The 19,195-nt window shown below is 40.2% G+C and overlaps 1 protein-coding gene across 1 annotated transcript; it reads right to left on the reverse strand.

Annotated features, from left to right (window-relative positions):
- Nucleotides 1–16,879: 16,879 nt before the first annotated feature.
- Nucleotides 16,880–17,370, reverse strand: KRTAP7-1 (keratin associated protein 7-1). The gene has a single exon (XM_020914493.2). The coding sequence runs from the start codon at nucleotides 17,324–17,326 to the stop codon at nucleotides 17,063–17,065; it is 264 nt and encodes an 87-aa protein (XP_020770152.2). The 5' UTR covers nucleotides 17,327–17,370; the 3' UTR covers nucleotides 16,880–17,062.
- Nucleotides 17,371–19,195: the final 1,825 nt, after the last annotated feature.

Genomic DNA, 19,195 nt, shown 5'->3' on the forward strand with positions numbered 1-19,195 from the left:
CCTGAAGGAAATCAGTCCTGAATGTTCATTGGAAGGACTGATGCTGAAGCTCCAATACTTTGGCCACCTGATGCAAAAGAATCAGCTCACCGGAAAAGACCCTGATGCTGGGAGGGACTGAAGTCAGGAGAAGAAGGGGACAACAGAGGGTGAGATGATTGAATGGCATCACCGGCTTGATGGACAGGAGTTTGAGCAGGTTCTAGCAGTTGGTGATGGATGGGGAAGCCTGGTGTGCTGCAGTTCATGGGCCACAAAGAGTGGGACATGACCGAGCGACTGAACTGAACTGATATCCAACTTCAACTTCTCCTAAGCCAGATCCCAGAAAGGTCTGTGTCTCACTAATGCCTCCCAACATGAAGGGATGTGTGATTGTAGGAACCCGAGGTGGAAAGCAGCAGCAGGCTAAAACAACTGGAGCTAAAATGTCTTAGTTTTATGAGTTTCTTTAAAAAAAAGAAAAAAGGTCTTGTGACTTGGGGAGTTGGAAAATAGAAAAATATTATATTCTCACATATGTATGAAATGACATAATATTGGACTAATCACTGTTAATGACAGGGAAGCCTGGCTTGCTGCAGACCATGGGATTGCAAAGAGTCAGAAACGACTGAGTGACTAACAGCAACATCATTACTAGATATCTATGGGTTTGGATAAAGCCCATGACCCTTTCTCTTTTAATACCAGTGTTAAGTTGTTATTTAATAAATAATTTGATTTGTTCTTTCATATTCCTTTCATTTCAAATAAGGTCTGACATGAACAAAGATAGGAGAAAACCCTGCTCTTTGATTTTCTGCAAAGGAGCAAGAAATGTATTATGTACAGGTCATAAAGAGTCAATTCCAGTGTGCACAATAAAACAGTTCTTTTCTTATCAGCCTCAAGCATAAACTTTCCAGCTTCAAAATACTATAATTCATTAGAGATGAGAGAGAAATTACAAGGAAATGTTTAAGTGAGTCTTACAGTATACATCAATGGTTACTATCTAAATAAAAATTATATTTCAGTCATCTTTTCATTTTTTCTTACAAATATTTATTGAGCATCTCCTGTGTTCCAAGTGTGTAGTTAGGTGTCAGAAATCTAAAAACATGCATTTAGAATTGGAAATGGAAAATTAAGTAGAAAGTGATAAGTAAATGAAAATGCAATATTATATGTTCTACACTAGAAGTCCACATTTCCCTCTTGTAAACTTCAGGGGATGGGATAGAGAAAGACAATCCTACATAATGTAGAGGGTGATGTTCTTGGAAAGCTTCATTATGAAAGGGATAGATATTTGAGCTAGGACTTGAAAATGGTATCAGTTAGAGGTAGATTTAGAGGATATTCCAAAAAGAAGTGTTTGAAGTAAAATCTCAAAGGTGTTAAATAGTACAGTGTCTACCAGGAGGCATGGAACATTCAACGGTTATAAAAGTGCTTATAACAGAAGAATTAATGGAGTATGGAGCTGGCGAGTCAGTCAAGGGACATATGAGACTGTGCATTCTATGAAAGCAAAGAGAGCCACTCATACACTAATCTGTTCTGCCTTTTAGAGAGATCACTACTCTGACAGCGTAGAGGATGAATTGGAATTGAGAAACAATTCTGGAGGCACGAAGTGCTCATGCTCAGCTGTTTAGTTGTGTCTGACTCTTCTGTGACCCCATGGACTGTAGCCCAACTTTAGCCCACCAGGACAGCCCAACTGTCCATGGGATTCTCCAGGCAAGAATACCAGAGTGCATTGCCATGTTCTGCCCCAGCGGGTCTTCCCCATGTAGGGTTCAAACCCACATCTCCCGCATTGGCAGACAGTCCTTACCACTGTGCCACCAAGGAAGACCAGGTTTAAAATTGTGTCTGTTAGGAGTGCTTTTGGCCACAAGAAACAACAACCAGCTGAAAGTTGCTTAAATAAAAAGCATTTCTTTACAAATAATAAGAAACAAGAATACAAGCAACTTGCAGATTACTCCAGGGCTTGACAACATCAGAGTTCGGATCTGTGTGTGATTCTCTGTCTTCTCGTGGTTTCAAGATCATTGTAGAAGGTCAATGCTTCAGATTCATACACATCACCATCCAGAAACAGGGGAGTAAAAAAAAGACTTTCTTCAAAGCTCCTTTTCATTGTCCAGTAAGAAGGAATTCATTTCACAGCTGTCTCCCCATAGATTTCCCACAGGAAAATTCCAGTTTCTGTATTGGAACTGAATAATATCGCAGGGCTGAACTACAAGGGAAGCTTAAAAAGTGCACGTTGGGAATTTTCTACTTGTATTGTGTAAAGCAGGCTCTGCCAACCTGGAAGGAGGGGGAGGAATAGTGATTGGATAGATAATCAGAAGAAATACACAAAAGTCATCTCACTGACTGGGTGGCAGTGTTAGTAAGGGAGTGAATTAAGAATTGTTAGGGCTTCCCTCGTGGCTCAGTGGTAAAGAATCCCCCTGCAATGCAGGAGACACAGGTTCAGTCCCTGTATCAGGAAGATCCCCTGGAGAAGGAAATGACAACCCGCTCCAATATTCTTTCCTGGAGAATTCCACGGACAGAGGAGCCTGGTGGGTTATAGTTCATGAGGTCACAAAGAATCAGATAAGACTTAACGACTAAACTACCACCACCACCAGAGAACATAACGTCTGAGTGGGTGACATTCAGGTTGCTTCTATTCAAAACTCCATGGTGTAACTTAAGTGTAAGATAGGCTGACATTAACCATAGTCTTCTCAAGGACAGCCAGTCGGATTGCAGTAACATGTCAAAGGGAAAGGAAAGGCTGAGTCAGGTATATAGTCAAGTAAGTAAGGTTTCCTCTTCAGAGCCAGCCATATAAATAGCCAGGCCATAATCTGGAAGAAGAGCAGTCTAATGTCAAAGCTCTGTAAATAAGTTTTAACCCTGAGTACTCCAGAGTTAATCCATAGCATTTACTCTGGATGCAATTTTCTGATCTTAAAGGGTGGTCAGGTGCAGGAATTTTCCTTTTCCTGTTTACCTGACCAAGAAATTTCACTCAGGAGAAGACTATATCCTTAATCCAGACTCAGAATCTTTTTGCTGAGGTTGCTTAGCTCTGTAGGGTGAAAAACTCAAAGCAATAGGACCCATCATATCAAAAGAGGCTGTCAAAGAATGAGGTCAGTACAGAGGAAAGAGGAGCCAAATGATGGAGAGACTTGAGTCCTGATGACAGTGTTTGTGCCTTGGATCCTACCATACCTGAAGCTAGTATATTCCCTGGATTTTCAGTCATGTGAACCAATAAATACCCTTCTTTGCTTAGTTTAAAAAAAAAAAAAAAAAGAACTGCTAGAGAGATTTATGATAACAAGTGAGTTAACAGCCATCTATTAGGATCATATCCCTACTGGAATTCAATTGCAGGACATCCATGGAAGACACTGGGAGAAGAAATAACAAAGGGCAGTGCTTGTCAATTTATTCTTCATTGTTGTTGTTATTGTTCAGTTGCTAAGTCATGTCTGACTCTTTGTGACCCCATGGACTGCCTCACACCAGGCTCCTCTGCCCTTCACTATCTCCTGGAGTTTGATAAAATTAATCTTGATTAAGTCAGTGTTGCTACCTAACTATCTCATCCTCTGTCATCCCTTTCTTCTCCTGCCCTCAGTCTTCCCCAGCATCAGGGTCTTTTCCAATGAATCGGCTCTTTGCATCAGGTGATCAAAGTATTGGAGCTTCAGCATCAGTCCTTCCAATGAATATTCAGAGTTGATTTCCCTTAAGATTGACTTGTTTGATCTCCTTGCTGTCTAAGGGACTCTCAAGAGTCTTCAACACTGCAGTTCAAAAGCATCAATTCTTTGGCACTCAGCTTTCTTTATAGTTCAACTCTCACATCCATACATGACCACATAAAACCCATAGCTTTGTCTATACAGAATTTTGTCAACAAAATGATATCTGCTTTTTAATATGCTGTCTAGGTTTGTCATAGCTTTTCTTCCTAGGCAAGTGTCTTTTACTTTCATGGTTATAGTCACCGTCCGCAGTGATTTTGAAGCCCAGGAAAATAAAGTCTGTCACTGCTTCCACTTTTTCCCTTTCTATTTGCCATGAAGTGATGGGACTGAATGCCATGATCTTTGTTTTTTGAATGCTGAGTTTTAAGCCAGGTTTTTCAGTCTCCTCTTTCACCTTCATCAAGAGGCTCTTTAGTTCCTCTTAACTTTCTGCCATAAGGGTGGTATCAGCTGCATATCTGAGGTTGTTGATATTTCTCCCAGCAATCTTGAGTCCAGCTTGTGAGTCATCAAGCCTAGCATTTCACATGATGTACTCTGCATATAAGTTAAATAAGCAGGGTGACAATATACAGCCTAGTCATTCTCCTTTCCCAATTTTGAACCAGTACATTGTTCCATGTAAAGTTCTGACAGTTATTTCTTGACCTGCATACAGGTTTCTCAGGAGACACGTAAGATGGCCAGATAGTCCCATCTCAAAGAATTTTCCACCGTTTACTGCGATCCACACAGTCAAAGGCTTTAGTGTAGTCAATGAAGCAGTAGGTGTTTTTCAGGAATTCCCTTGCTTTCTTTATGATTCAACCAGTGTTGGCAATTTGATCTCTTTTTCTCATAATGGCACACAAAGTACATGACACATCTCTAGGATATGGTGGGATAATTTGACAAGACTCACTCGAAGAGATGGCCACCCCATGAGCTCTGACACCCCAGATCCTGCCCAGATCAGCTGGAGACTAAAAAGCAGCAACACCCTGGCACACCTGTAATTCTGTGCTGACGTCCTCTAATTGCAAAGCTCTGTAAGATATTTGGGACAATTAGAGATGATAAAATAGACAGTTGATGCTACATCTAATCATTGCTACAAGAAAAAAATAAAGAAAATCTTCATGCTTCCAAAATGTTAAGTGGAGGCTCTCTTAGACTCTTGATTTAAAATCCTCCAGACTCTTGATTTAAAATCCTCCTAACGCCTTTGGGTTACTACTTTCTGTTAATCAGATACTGTGAGTCTAAAAATACGACTTCCTTTTGGGTAATTTACTAACTGGCATACAAAATTTAATTATTGTTGTCTAGGGCCTCACATTCAGAAATTGCATCTTGTTTTTGATATGAAATTAAGATTTACACCCATGAGATGATGCCATCTGAATAATAAGAATGGACACCTAGGAGTCACCCTTGAAACCCTCCCAAATTTGCAAATGCAATCTCTTGTGGATTGCTGTCACTTTACCTTCTAACACTCTCTTGAATCCACTAATTTCAATCAAATCTCTGCCTCACTGCACTGTTGTTTTCCTGACTGCTTCCTAATGCTACAGATTACCAAAACCTGGTGACTAAAAAAGACACAAATGTATTGTCATGCAATTCCAGCAGTGAGAAGTCTGAAATTAAGGTGTTGACTTGGCCACTTCCTTGTAAAGACTCTAGAGAGGACAATCTGTCTTCTGGACTGGCCTTCTTCAGCTTCCAGAGGTGGCCCTCATTCTTGGCCTGTGGCCACTTCCTTTCATCACTCCAGTCTCTTGCTTCTGTCATACTGTCTGCTGCTACTCACTCTGATTCCTCTGCCTTCCCCTCTTATAAGGACCCTTGTGACTACATTGGGCCACCTGGAAAATCCAGGATAATCTCCCCACATCAAGATCTTTAACTCATCATCACTTCTGCTGTGCCCCTTTTTCCATGGAAGGTATCATATTTATAGGTTGTAGGGATTCAGAGTGGACAACTTTGGGAGCTCCTTGTTCATCCTGCCATACTCCCTAATCCAAGGTACTAATTTACATACCTACACTGCTACCCTGATTCTGGGGAAAACTGATGGCAGGAGGAGAAGGGGACGAAAGAGGATGAGATGGCTGGATGGCATCACCAACTCAATGGACATAAGTTTGAGTAAGCTCCAGGAGTTGGTGATGGGCAGGGAGGCCTGGCGAGCTGCAGTCCATGGGGTTGCAAAGAGTGGACACAACTGAGCAAGTGAACTGAACTGAACTGACACTGTTACAGTGACTGCAAAACTGAGTCAACTGAGTTGACAGTTTTCCTCCTTACAAACTGCTTCTCACCACCTAACTGTCTAAAAAATGTAGATCTGTTTATGATACACACACACACACACACACACACACACACACACAGGGACACACATGTTAAAAAACATTTCAGTATCATCCCATTGACTTTTAGATATTTTTATGTTTAAACTGACCTAAAACTCCCCAACTCTCTCTGCTTAGACATTGCTGACTATCTTAGATCTTCAAATGTATCATGTTTGGTCACTTGTTGCTTGTTCTACATGGAATTGTTCTCTTGTCCTCAGCTCCCATTAACCTTCAGATACTAGTTCAATCACTTCCCTTGGGAGGGCTTTCGGTGCTCCCTGAGGCGACAAAGTCCACTTATAGTATCATAAAGGCCATCATCTCCCTCCTGTTTGTAGTCTTTTAACCGTATTTGTGTGATTGGCACCTGTCCCACCACTGTGCTTGCTTCTAGGACAGCAAATATGATGTCTTCCATCAGGCTTGATTCCTCAGTGCTTAGCTCACTACTGGGCATAATGTAAGTTTTTAATTAATATTACTTGAGCTAATGAGTGAATGAACAAATATAATAAGTTCTCTACATACCAATCTTCAAGCTGTAAACTTTCAAAGATGTTAGCGTGTGTTCCCATGTCCAATCACAGAAGTCAGTTCGTGTGTCTGGTGTCCGTTGTCATGTTGTGCATCTCCTACAAGAGGTTGTGCTTTTGTGTACTTACTGTACTGTGTACAGTAGTACAGTATCTTTATTTCAGGCCCAGGATGGCCAGAAGCAGGTGTAAAAGCAGCAGTGATGTAGTTGGTACTGCTAAGAAATGCCAGCCATTCCACTGTACTACTGTACCTTTCAAGGTACTTTACTGTAGGATTAAAGATCCTTTATCTGTTGTGCTTGTTTTTTATATATTATTTGTGTGAAAAGTATTATAAACTTATTACAGTGCAGTATTATATAGAACCCTTGAATGGCCTTCCCAGGTGGTGCAGCGGTGAAGAACCCACTTGCCAATGCAGGAGACACGGGTTCAGTCCCTGGGTGGGGAGGATCCCTGGGAGGAGGAAATGACAACCCACACCAGTATACTCACCTGGGAAATTTCATAGGCGGAGGAGCCTGGGGGGCTACAGTCCATGGGGTAGCAAAGATTTGGACATGATTGAGTGACTAAACAATAACAACACTAAATAGCCAATTGTGTTAGTTGTGTACCTAGGCTAACTTTGTTGTATGTATGAGCAAATTGGACTCATAAATGCACTCCTAGAAAGAAACTCGCTTGCATGTAGAGGACTTACTGTATTCTAAATCTAAATTGGCCACTCACTTGCTGAAAGAATTTAGGCAAATCACTTGCTGGGCTCCAAGTCATTCTACTGTAACAGGAGGTAAGTTGATTCCCTGAGATTCACCACCTTAGCCACTGTATGACCCTAACATCAAAATCACTGAGAAGCTAAGATTACAATTCAACTATCTCCCATCGGATTTGGCCAATTAAGCATGCAACTATACAGAGTAATTTTGCTCACTGTGTTACACGCCCCTGCTGACACACTCAGGAGCTCCCAGCTGCCATCAATTTAAAACACAGAATCTAGCAACAGAATCTTAGAAGAGAAATGTTGAAATTTCTACAAGATATTCCACTGCAGTAGTTTCAAAGTTTAGACTGCAAAAATCCCCTTGAATACTTATTTAGTATGCATATTACTGATCTCCTTTCCTATAGATTCTGATTCCCTGGGTCTGGGCTGGGGCTGAGGAGTCTGCATTTTGAATAAGCAGCCCAAGTCATTCCCATAAAGTGCTTTGGGGAACCCTCACTGTCCAGTGGTTAGGACTCAGCGCTTCATTGCTGTGGCCCAGTTTTCATCCTTGTTCAGAGAACTAAGACCACATAAGCCAAGTGGTGCCATGAAAAAATAATAAGAAAGTGCTTTGGCCACTCCTTGAGAAACCTATACTATTCACTGGTAAGCCATCTGTAAAGGTGTCCTCATTAAGAAAACACACAACTTAAAATGGGATGAGCTTAAAATGGTGAAGGAAGAAAAGGAGAAAGCTTCTTGTGTGCTGCTCTGTGCTTAGTCGCTGAGTTATGTCCAACTCTTTGCCACCCTACAGATTGTATCCCACCAGGCTCCTCTGTCCATGGGTACTCTCCAGGCAAAAATACTGGAGTGGGTCCCCATGCTCTCCTCCAGGGATTGAACCCAAGTCTCCTGAATTGCAGGTGGATTCCTTACTGTCTGAGCCACAGGGAAGCCTAAGAATACTGGAGTGGGTAGCCTATCCCTTCTCCAGGGGAACTTCCTGACCCAGGAAACAAACCAGCATCTCCTGCATTGCAGACAGATTCTTTACCAGCTGAGCTACCCAGGAAGCCCGACACCTTCTTAGCCAGGATTAATAAGCAGAATTGATATAACTTATTATCATGAACAGCTTTGCTCACCAGGGGACATTTGGCAATTATCTAGAGACCATTTCACTTGTCGTGACTGGTAGGTTGTTGCTTTCCATCTAATGAGAGAGGCCAGGGATGCTGCCAAACATCCTACAGTGCACAGAACACTCCTCTCCCCTCAACAACAAAAAACTATTCAGCCCCAAAAGTCAACAGAGCCAAGGCCAAAAATGCTGCTCTGAAGTCAAGGTCACATGCAGTCAAATGTGACTGCCAGGCAGCATACTCCAAGAGTGGTCACCTGACATGGATCAGAACTTGCTGACCAGGTCCTGGGACCAACTTGAGACACAATTTCACTACCTTGCTATCTCAGCACTCTTGGGGCTAAGCCACATTTGTGAGGCTACTAGGTTAATGGTAGAGCAAGCAACTAATTAATGAAGTTTGTTATTTGATGTAGAACCTGTGTGGCTTTCTTAAGAAATAATGTGATACCACAACAATGCCTAGATGCATAAAAGGCTCACTGACTCTAGCCAGAAACATCTCACATGTGTTTCAGAATCAACATGAAAAAGAAATTCCCAAGAAAGCTACCTTTTTTGCTGCAAGATTTTAGTCTCTAGTGGGATCTGAAGGTCCTTTTTGAGCATCTACCTTCTGTTCTCTTTGATGCAAACCGGAGGAGCTGAGGTCTACTTCTTGTGACACAAAGGGAGAGTTAGAGTCAGAAACTGAAAATGTATATAAAATTAAGCCACAGCAGCAACCGGCAAGCTGAGTTGGTGAAAAGGATCAAAGATGAGAAATTATGGCCTGCCGTGCTACCTCAGTGCTAAGGCAGACTTGCTAGTGAGGGGAAGGGTGACATTTCAACATACTTACTTGTTGGTTACCCTTTGGACTATGTGAGCTCATGCTCATCTGATGACTTGAAAACAGTATTTCCCATTACAGCCAAACTACAAAGAATGATGAGATCAATCTACCAAGATCATCATTTCTTCAAAGTCTCTACTAACCAAAAATGAACATAAAAATAAATTTAAATTTAAAAAATGAGGGGTTTTGTCCCAAAGATTTCTCTTAACATTTAAGGTTGTTCATTAGGAAAGCCTTGAAAATTCTGTAGTGGCAACCAAGTGTGTAGGACAAAAAAGCTTCAGAATGGAAATAGCGAGGCATATGTGTAAAGCAGATTATTAAAAGAGGAGGATGATTGAAAGTGAAGAAAACAGAACAGGACACTCTAACTCAATTATCATTGTCAAAGATAATGTCAGGAGCCTCAGAGGCAAGTCACTGAAAAGGAATTGGTGTCTGAGGAATAACAGGGTATTTTTAGAGACAACCATACTCAACATACTCTGGAGACATAGAACATTCTGAGCAGTCTCTGCCTGGCAGGCCATAGAAACAAGAAATATTTCCATTTACCTAGCAGAAAGCTCTCCTGCTATAATTTTAAGAGCTATTTCTCTATCCTCAATAGAAAATAAAAAAAGAAAAAGAAAAGGGAACTAGTTTTTCTGTAAATAGCAATAAAAAGTAGAACAAAAGTACGGGAAAATAATTTTTTAACTTTTCCTTGTTGCTGAAAATGTTAATACTGTCTCATCGACACTTGAAAAAATCAACAATGAGGAATGTCTCCTTCTCTCCTTCTTTTGGATAAAAAATTAACCAGACATGACTAATACTCAAATCTTTTTATATTGATTTTTTCTTTACTTATGTTTGTATTCATATATTTGCTTATTCATTCTGGCTGCGCTGGGCCTTACTTGTGGCACGAGGCTCTTCACTACATCATGCAGGATTTTTCATTGTGAAACACAGACTCAGTATTTGCAGCTCTCAGGCTTAGTTGCCCCTTGGCATGGGGGATCTTAGTTCCCCAACCAGGGATGGAACTCCCACCCCCTGCATTGCAGGTGGATTCTTAATCACTGAACCATCAGGGAAGTCCCCCCACCCAATACTTAAATTTTATGTGCACACAAATCACCTGCGGATCTTGTCTGTGTGCAGAGTTTGATTCTGACGAGGAAGGCCCATGCCTGTGCATTCTGAAGAGGCTTCCAGAGGATGTCCATGTTTATTGTCTGCTGACCATATTCTAAATGGAAAGGGAGTGGGCTTTTTCTCTAAGGCTTTAAATAATTATATTAATTCAACAAATATTTATCAAGTGTCTGGGATATAGCACTGGGAATAGAGCATTGAGTAAAACATGGGGCTTTCTCCCAAAAACCTTACAACATACATGCTACAATGAGGGAATCTGACCTGTCAACTAATGATGGTGAGAAAGATCAACAGCAGCCCTGAAAACACAAATGGTAAACCAGAGCATTCCCTGCTCCCTGCACACAGTCTCCAGAAAGAGCATTAATAAGGCAGGGTCAGGCAGTGAGAGATGGAGAGAGACAAAAACAAAGCCACTCCATACTCACACCCAAAAACAGACGAAAACAAGAACACTATTCAAACCAAAAAAAGTGACTAAGCATCATTTTCAGTGACTGCTGCCCTTTTTAGCAATGACAGCTTCAGCATTTTTCCATTTCTTCGATAAAAGTTTTGTTAAAATACCCAACCATAGAATTAGGTCTGTTTCCTGTGGAAGGTAGACTAATGGTACCCCAATGATGCCACTATCCCAATTTCCAGAACCTGTGAATATGTTACATTAGGTGACAAGAGGGCATTGAGGTTGCTAATCCACCAGCCTAGAGATAGAGAGATTATTCTGGATTATCTGGGCTGTCCCAATAATCAACAGGATCCTTAAAGTGAAAGAGCAAAGTAGGAGGGTCAGAGTCAGAATCAGGGCGTGAGATTTGAAAATGCTATGCTATTGCCTTTGAAGATAAAGGAGGAAGATGCAAACAAAGGAATTGGGGCAGTCTATTAAATCTGGAAAAGCAAGGAAATAGGTTGTCCTCTAAAGCCTCCACAATGAATACAGTCCTACCAACACCTTGATTTTGGAATGTCTGACCTCCAAACTTGTAAGAGTAAATTTGTGTTGTTTTTAAACCACTAACTCTGTGAAAATTTGCTACAGATGGTACCCAATCCAGAAGATACCCCTGCCTCCTTTGTGTGTTTGCATGCATGCTCAGTTGCATTTTGACTCTTTGTGACATCATGGACTGTAGCCCACCAGGCTCCTCTGTCCGTGAGATTTCCCAGGCAAGAATGCTTGAGTGGGTTGCCCTTTCCTCCTCCAAGAGATCTTCCCAAACCAAGGATCCAGCCCACATCTCCTGTGTCTCCTGCATTGCCAGGCAAATTCTTTGCCACTGAGTGACCTGGGAAGCCACCTGTCTCCTTTAATCATCTCCAATATCGAATCCCTCAAGTGCAAATCCTAGATCAAGCCCCTCCTACACCGTCTTATTGAGACATCCTACAGTTTCTCATGCTGCATGATCTCCGTCGTCACCATAAGTTAATAAGCCCAACTTTGTTGGTTACAGCGTGTTCCAGGTGGTCTCGGTTGGTGGGCAGAGCAGTGTGAGCGCCGTAACAGAGGTGAAGCTTTTCAGCTGAAACAAGGGAGGAACCCTGGGGTAGAGGAAGTCCTTTTGAAGGCTCTGTAGGAGTTCGCTAGGTGAAGACTAGGGCAGAAACAGCAAAGAACTATAGTGTGTCCCATTGCAGGAGAAAGGGAAGCATGTTATAATGAAGTAGGAAATGAGACTAGAGCAACTGATGCTCTTGTGTGCCACTAATTGATCTTTATCCTGAAATAACCACAAAATAGCCAGAGTCTGTGAAAGAAAGTCATGGTATTAGATTTGCATTTTGAGTAATGATTTCATCTATAGTGTAGGAGATGGGTTAGACACTGCCTGGCACACCAGACAGGCATCTGGTGTTTTAATCCAGGTAAGAAGTGATAAGGGTGTGAATGGATGCAGAAATGGGGAGTGAAGATCTGCCACCACTTCTTAGAGATACTGAGATGGAAAAAACCCAAGGACTTGGTATCAAGATAAAGAATGAAGTGTAATATTTATTAAACTTATTTGACAAGCTTATAAAAACACTGGAGGAACTTGATAACCACAATTAGGGTCAGATCACTAAACACATAATGAAAGTAAAATAATATTCATGAAAGGAGTCAGGAGACCTCAGTTTGATACCTTGGCTCAAAGCTTAACTCTCCCAGTTGATAAATATTTTCCCACTTGGGAAAATTACTTAATTTCCATCAATATTTTCATGATACCCACCTCCCAAGATAGTTTTCAGAATTAAATAAAATTCTATGGACATATTCTGTAAAATGTAAATCCAATATATATTTAATATAATAACTATATTAGATAGTTATTAATGGCATAAGAAGTGCATTATGCAGGGGTATTTCTGGGAAAGAGTTCTATAATTTTTTAAATGCTGCATGACTTGTTTTATAGTGGAGGGATGGACTTAGAATCAGGTCCCCATTGGCTAACTATAGCTTGGCATTTTTCTTTACAAATGAATGATCAGCCTCAAACAAATCACTAAATTTTCAACACAGGTTTCCTTTTTAGTAACATAATAAAGAAATCCATCTCAAAAAATTCATATGCAAATAAGTAGTGAAATTATCTATTGTTGTATCTATTACACAATTACCGCAGGAGGAAAGAAAACAGGTAGTTATTGTTCTTAATCCCTTCCTGTCCCTCTTTAAGGATTTTACATTTTTTAGGTTGGCAGATGAACCAGATTTTTTCCCCTCGCCTTCCCCAGAATTCATTAAATTAAAGCAAAAGTTGGAAGCCAACAATGACAAGGAGAATTGTGGGGACAATATCAGTGGAGGAGAGATAACTAAATGTCTGGATGATGGAAAAGAAATGAAGGAAAAACAAGGAGAAAGTCATGGCAGAGACTACGAGAGGAGGCATCTACACGTGAAACTAAACAGACCTCCCCTTCAACTTCACAGGGAGAATCAGGACTCAGAATATTAAAAGAAAAACAAAAAAAGCAACTTTGGGACTGAAACAAAGATAAAGTAGTTAAATAAAAATCTCATTGAAGAACAAGGGGGTACTAGGGCAACTTCTCATTTCAACTTTAGAGCAAAACTTCAGACCTTTACACCCTGGCATTTGGAGACCTCATCCAGCCTAAACGTCAGCCACCCTTCTCTCACCCTAACGTGAATTCTGCCTGTCAGTGACTTTCCCCCAAGCCCAGAATTCCAGTGCAGCTTGTCCATATGTCATTATTAAATCTGAAAGAATGATTAACAACCTTAGCAATGACTGTTATAATGTATGTTATTGTGCATTGTTCAGCCATTAGGTTGTGTCTGACTCTCTGCAACCCCATGGACTGCAGCACGCCAGGCTTCCCTGTCCTGCACCATCTCCTAGAGTTTGCTCAAACTCATACCCATTGAGTCAGTGAGCCCATCCAACCATCTCATCCTCATTCATCCCCTTCTCCTCCTGCCCTCCATCTTTCCCAGCATCAGGGTTTTTTCCATTGAGTTGGCTCTTCACGTCAGGTGGCCAAAGTATTGGAGCTTCAGCTTCTGATGAATTATCAGGGTTTATTTCCTTTAGGGTTAACTGGTTTAATATGAGAGAATAGAAATTAGCATATGTATCAATGATACCATAGCAATGAGTACATCTCATTAACATCTATATTATATTTTCTAAATACCAGTCTGTACCAAAGGGACCCAGTGCTTCCATGATTGAAGCAGAAGAGTTCAAGATGAGCCTGGAATATCTCATTGAGTCAGAAAATAAGGCATTGATCAAACAGCAATGGGAACCATTTCTAAAGGACAAAGGAGCCAGAATGATGGTGTCCCCACACTCCAAATCTGGGGCAATTAGAACATGAAAGTTAATAATATTATTAATGAAAAAAATAATATTAGTGGATAGTAACACATTGAGTAAAATAAGAATCCTAAAGCCCACATTGGTATAGTTTTTGATAACAATAAATAAGCACACAAAAATAAATGGGGAGAACAGAAAGCTCTTTCTTACAATAGACTGTCAAGCAATAAATGCAGAAGGATGTATAAAATTTAAAAATTGTGAATGGATCCTAAGACTGGATGAAAACTTGGTAAGGAATAGAATATTTGCATAGTGTCAAAGTTTTGACACAAATTAATTATTAATTAGACAGAGAAAAATAGCAAATTTGCAGTGAAGAAACTTGTAGGAAGCTGCTTCATCAAGTGATCAAGGTAACCAAACAACCAACTTTGCATGAACCAACATAAAGTGTCTCCTTATTCAATGCACTGAAAAGGATTCAGCATCACTCAGCATCATTCATGTATCACTTTGATATCATTTGTATCAAAAAATTCTAAGTATGAATTTAATCATGAGGAAAGTTGGATAAGCCAAAATCAAGGGATATATATCTTATCATAGGCTATCTCTTATTTTGGGTCCTTGGAAAGAAATGAGTCTTTGGACAATCATTTATTAATATAACACCTTAATTGGCATAAAATAAGAGACTATTAAAGGTCTGCATAGTCAAAGCTCTGGTTTTTCTAGTAGTCATGGATGGATATGAGAGTTGGATCATAAAGAAGGCTGAGCGCTGAAGAATTGATGCTTTTGAACTGTGTTGTTGGCGAAGACTCTTGAGAGTCCCTTGGACTGCAAGGAGATCAACCTGTCAATTCTAAAGGGAATCAACTCTGAATGATCATTGGAAGGACTGATGCTGAAGCTGAGACTCCAATACTTTGGCCACCTGATGTAAAGATCCAACTTATCAGGAAAGACCCTGATGCTGGGAAAGATTGAAGACCAAAGGAAAAGGGGGCAGCAGAGGATGAGCTGGTTAGATAGCATCACAGACTCAGGGGACATGAGTTTGGACAACCTCCAGGAGGTAGTGAAGGACAAAGGAGCCTGGCACGCTGCAGTGCATGGGGACGCAAAGAGTCAGACACGTCTTAGCAACTGAACAACAACAAAAGTATATTTAACTCTTGAGAGTCAGAATTATGTTTTACTTATCTCTGTCCCCATATTTTAAGACAGTGTGTGGTCTTGTAGCTTCTTGATGAGTGTCTACTGAATGAGTGTCTCAGTCCAGAGATAGTGGCAGGTTTTTACATTCATCCAGTTTTAAACAGAGTGACCAGAGCCCAATAACTTCATACATACCTAAATGAACCTTGTATCAGACTATACAATATTTTGCACCTATAAAGCAGAGATTTAACAAGTCAATGAACAATTATTGAGCATCTTTTCTGAGACAGGTAGGGGTACAATAAATACTTCATGCGTGAATGAATGAGCTTTAATTCAAACAGAGCAGAGTTTTCTCAGGAAGCATTTTCTAAGTGCAGATCACATATCATTTCAAGTGCTTTTGATGGCAACTATCATTCCAAAGAATAAATACTTCATTTTTAATATGCCTACATATACAATCAGAAGTGAAGAAGGTGGGAAAAATAAAACCCATCAATCGAATAGGGGAAAAAAGTATTATGTGATTTTAGTTGTTGACTTGCCTTTATTGACCAAATCTTAGGAAGTCTTAAAAACAGTTTCATAACTCATTCCACTTAAGGAAATTTTTCCAACAGTTTATGGGGTTTAAATCTCTCTATAATGAGTTCTATAAACAGCAGGAAAAGAGGAAGAAGCTAAATGGAATTGTGTCAATAATGAAAGGAGGAAAGAATTTTCTTTTAACATTCAACAGCTAAGAAAATTTCCTATATAAAATCAGCATAGAGAAACACTAACAACCACAGTATACAGACTATACAACTGATTCTTGAATAAAGTGGGTTTGAACTTCAAAAGTCCACTTATATGCCGATGTTTTTTAGTAGTAAGTACTACAATGCTACACACACCACAGTTGGTTGAATCCATGGATGAAGAAAAATCTCAGATACAAAGGGCTGAACATAAATTATACATGGATTAACCTCCCACACTGTTCAAGGGTCATCTGCATTCTGATTAAATTTAGGACATTTTAAAGAATTTTTTAAAAAATTGAAAATCTCAACATAAAGGGACAAAATTGTTAGGCATCACCCTATCTGGGTGTACAGTCTGAAATCAGAATAAGATGTGATTGAAGTCCACCCTCACAGGTTGAAACTGGTTGATGAGAGCAAAACAAAGTAACAAAAAAGCACAATAAAATAAACCACCAGAACAAAAATGTTTGTGCTGAATGAATTGGGTTTATTGTGATGAACAGCAAGACCCCTTCCTACTCACCCATTTAATAGTAATGCATTGACATTGATGTAGCATTTAATGATACATGGGCAGAGCCACCATAAGAGACAGACTGTCTGCATCATTAGTAAAATTCATGCATGTTAGAGAAATACAAAATCTTGCTTTGGTTGTAGATGAGTATCGCATTTGATGCCTGGGTGACTTGTTCAGCAATGTCAAAGATCAGGATCTCAGCAAGAAGACTGCAACAACATGGAAGATGTATCTCTCTCAAGTGTTTCTGGAGGCAGGAAGACAGTCATTTTTTTTCAGGGTGTTCTGCACACAGAGAATTGAGGGCGAGTCCCGTAGTCATCTGGAGTCATGGTCCATCAATAGGTGCTGTAGCCAAAGCCGGAGCCAGAGCCCCATGGCCTATAAAAGCTGCCCCCATAGCCACAGCCCAGGTTGCTAAAGTTGCTGCCACCAAAACCGTAGCCCAGGGAGCTGTAGCCATTGCATCCATAACCATAACTCAGGGGGGAGCCGAGGGGCACGACGCAGTTCAGGGGGGTGGCTCTGAAGGTCCTATGGAAATTGGTCCCATAGGAAGGATAGCCTGGGAAGTAGCTTCCGCAGCAGAAGAAACGAGTCATGGTGGTAGGAATTGGGAAGGATTTGGATAGATTGCGAAGAGCAAGTTACCCAAGAAGGAATGAAGTTCTCGTCCAGCATGGGGCCTTTTATACCTCAAGTTGGTGGGCATGACATGCTTGCCTAGACATCTTGCCATAAATTTGCATATATAATTCTATTATTGCTAATAAAATGCATATAAAGCAACCCACAGACTCTTTGCCCACATTTTTGTTGGCTTTTCTATTTACAAAGGAATGTGTTGTATCTTCAAAGTCAGTGCCTTCCTTGACACGCAATTGAATTCTTTTCATCAGTGTCCCCTGGTTTAACAACTGTTCTGATTGCATCCTGTGAGGCTCTTTAAATTCTCTGATTATAAACTCCTCCCAACTGACATAGTTAAACTAAAAAAAGCTTTGCCAATAATGTAAACACTTCTATAGCTTCTTGAAATTATCTCCATATGTCATTCAAAAACATTGGTATACTAATGGGTATGGGGTTTCTTCTGGAATAGGAAAATTATTTGTAACTAGAGGTGGTGATTGCATCACCACTGAGTTATTCACTTTAAAAATGGCTTATCTTGTGTTTACATTTTGTAGCATTGAAACATATAGATCACCATATGTAAAACAGATAGCTGATGGGAAGTTGCTGAAATACACGGGGAGCTCAACATGGGCTTCCCCGGTGGCTCAGGCAGTAAAGAATCGGCCTGCAATGCAGGAGACCCAGGTTCGATCCCTGGGTAAGGAAGAATCCCTGGAGAAGGAAATTGCAACCCATTCCAGCATTCTTGCCTGGAGAATTCCATGGACAGAGGAGCCTGGCAGGCTATAGTCCAAGGGGTCACAAAGAGTCGGACACCACTGAGTGACTAACACTAACACTTTAGAAGAGGAGGGATGAGGGGAAGGGAGGTTCAACAGGGAGGGGATGTACACATACTTACGGCTGATTTATGTTGCTGTACGGCAGAAACCAACACAACATTGGAAAACAATTATCCCCCAATTAAATGGCTTGCTTTATGTTATGTGAATTTCATCTCAAATTTTTAAAATTTTAAAACATTGCTACAGAAATCCATCAGAACAAGAATTTTTACAGAAGCTGAAAGAACACTAAATAATAGGAGAGCTATGGATAAAGTGGCTGTAACTTTCATTTATGAGCATTATCCTTGTTAACATGTTTTCTTTTCATGGGGAACACACAATCTTCAATTGTAAATCATGTTGAATATTGCCAAGCTGTCTTGTTGTGAAGTTGCCACACTCAGGCTGAGTGGAATGGTGCCCAATTTAAAGTCGTGTTATACCATGCTTGGATCTTATTCACTTCTAGTAAAACAAGCTTGGATACCATGATCTATTATGTAATACCAGTTGTATTTTAAGATGTAGCACTTACTTCTCCTCCCACTTTGCAGAAGTATGGCCACTTCTCATGACAAAACTAAGCCAGAAAGAATCTGAGAACAGCAAAGCTAAGTCTATTCTATTTCAAATATTCAGGAAAGAATTGATTTTTATAAGGTCTAGATTCTCTGAAAGTAGATAAAGAAAACATCCTGGATACCAACTCCTTTTGCATATTCTCCCCTTAATGGACAACTATAGAGACCAAAGAGCAAAACTAATCATTCCAGACATTTTCTCTATTAAAACTTCTCTTCTCTCAGGTTCCCTGACAGAAGAACTTCCTACAAATCATATTAATTAATTTTGGACTTTTTTAATTCTAAAAATTGACTGCATGTTATGAGAATTTATAGTCAGAATCAAAAAAATAAGGGCTATTTTCAAATTCAGTTTTTAACAAAAGAAATAAATAAAAATAGGGATTATATCCACAAGAGTCCAAATGGTATAAATTCTTCA

The sequence above is a fragment of the Odocoileus virginianus genome, chromosome 25 (assembly GCF_023699985.2).
Source record: "Odocoileus virginianus isolate 20LAN1187 ecotype Illinois chromosome 25, Ovbor_1.2, whole genome shotgun sequence".
NCBI lineage: Eukaryota > Metazoa > Chordata > Mammalia > Artiodactyla > Cervidae > Odocoileus > Odocoileus virginianus.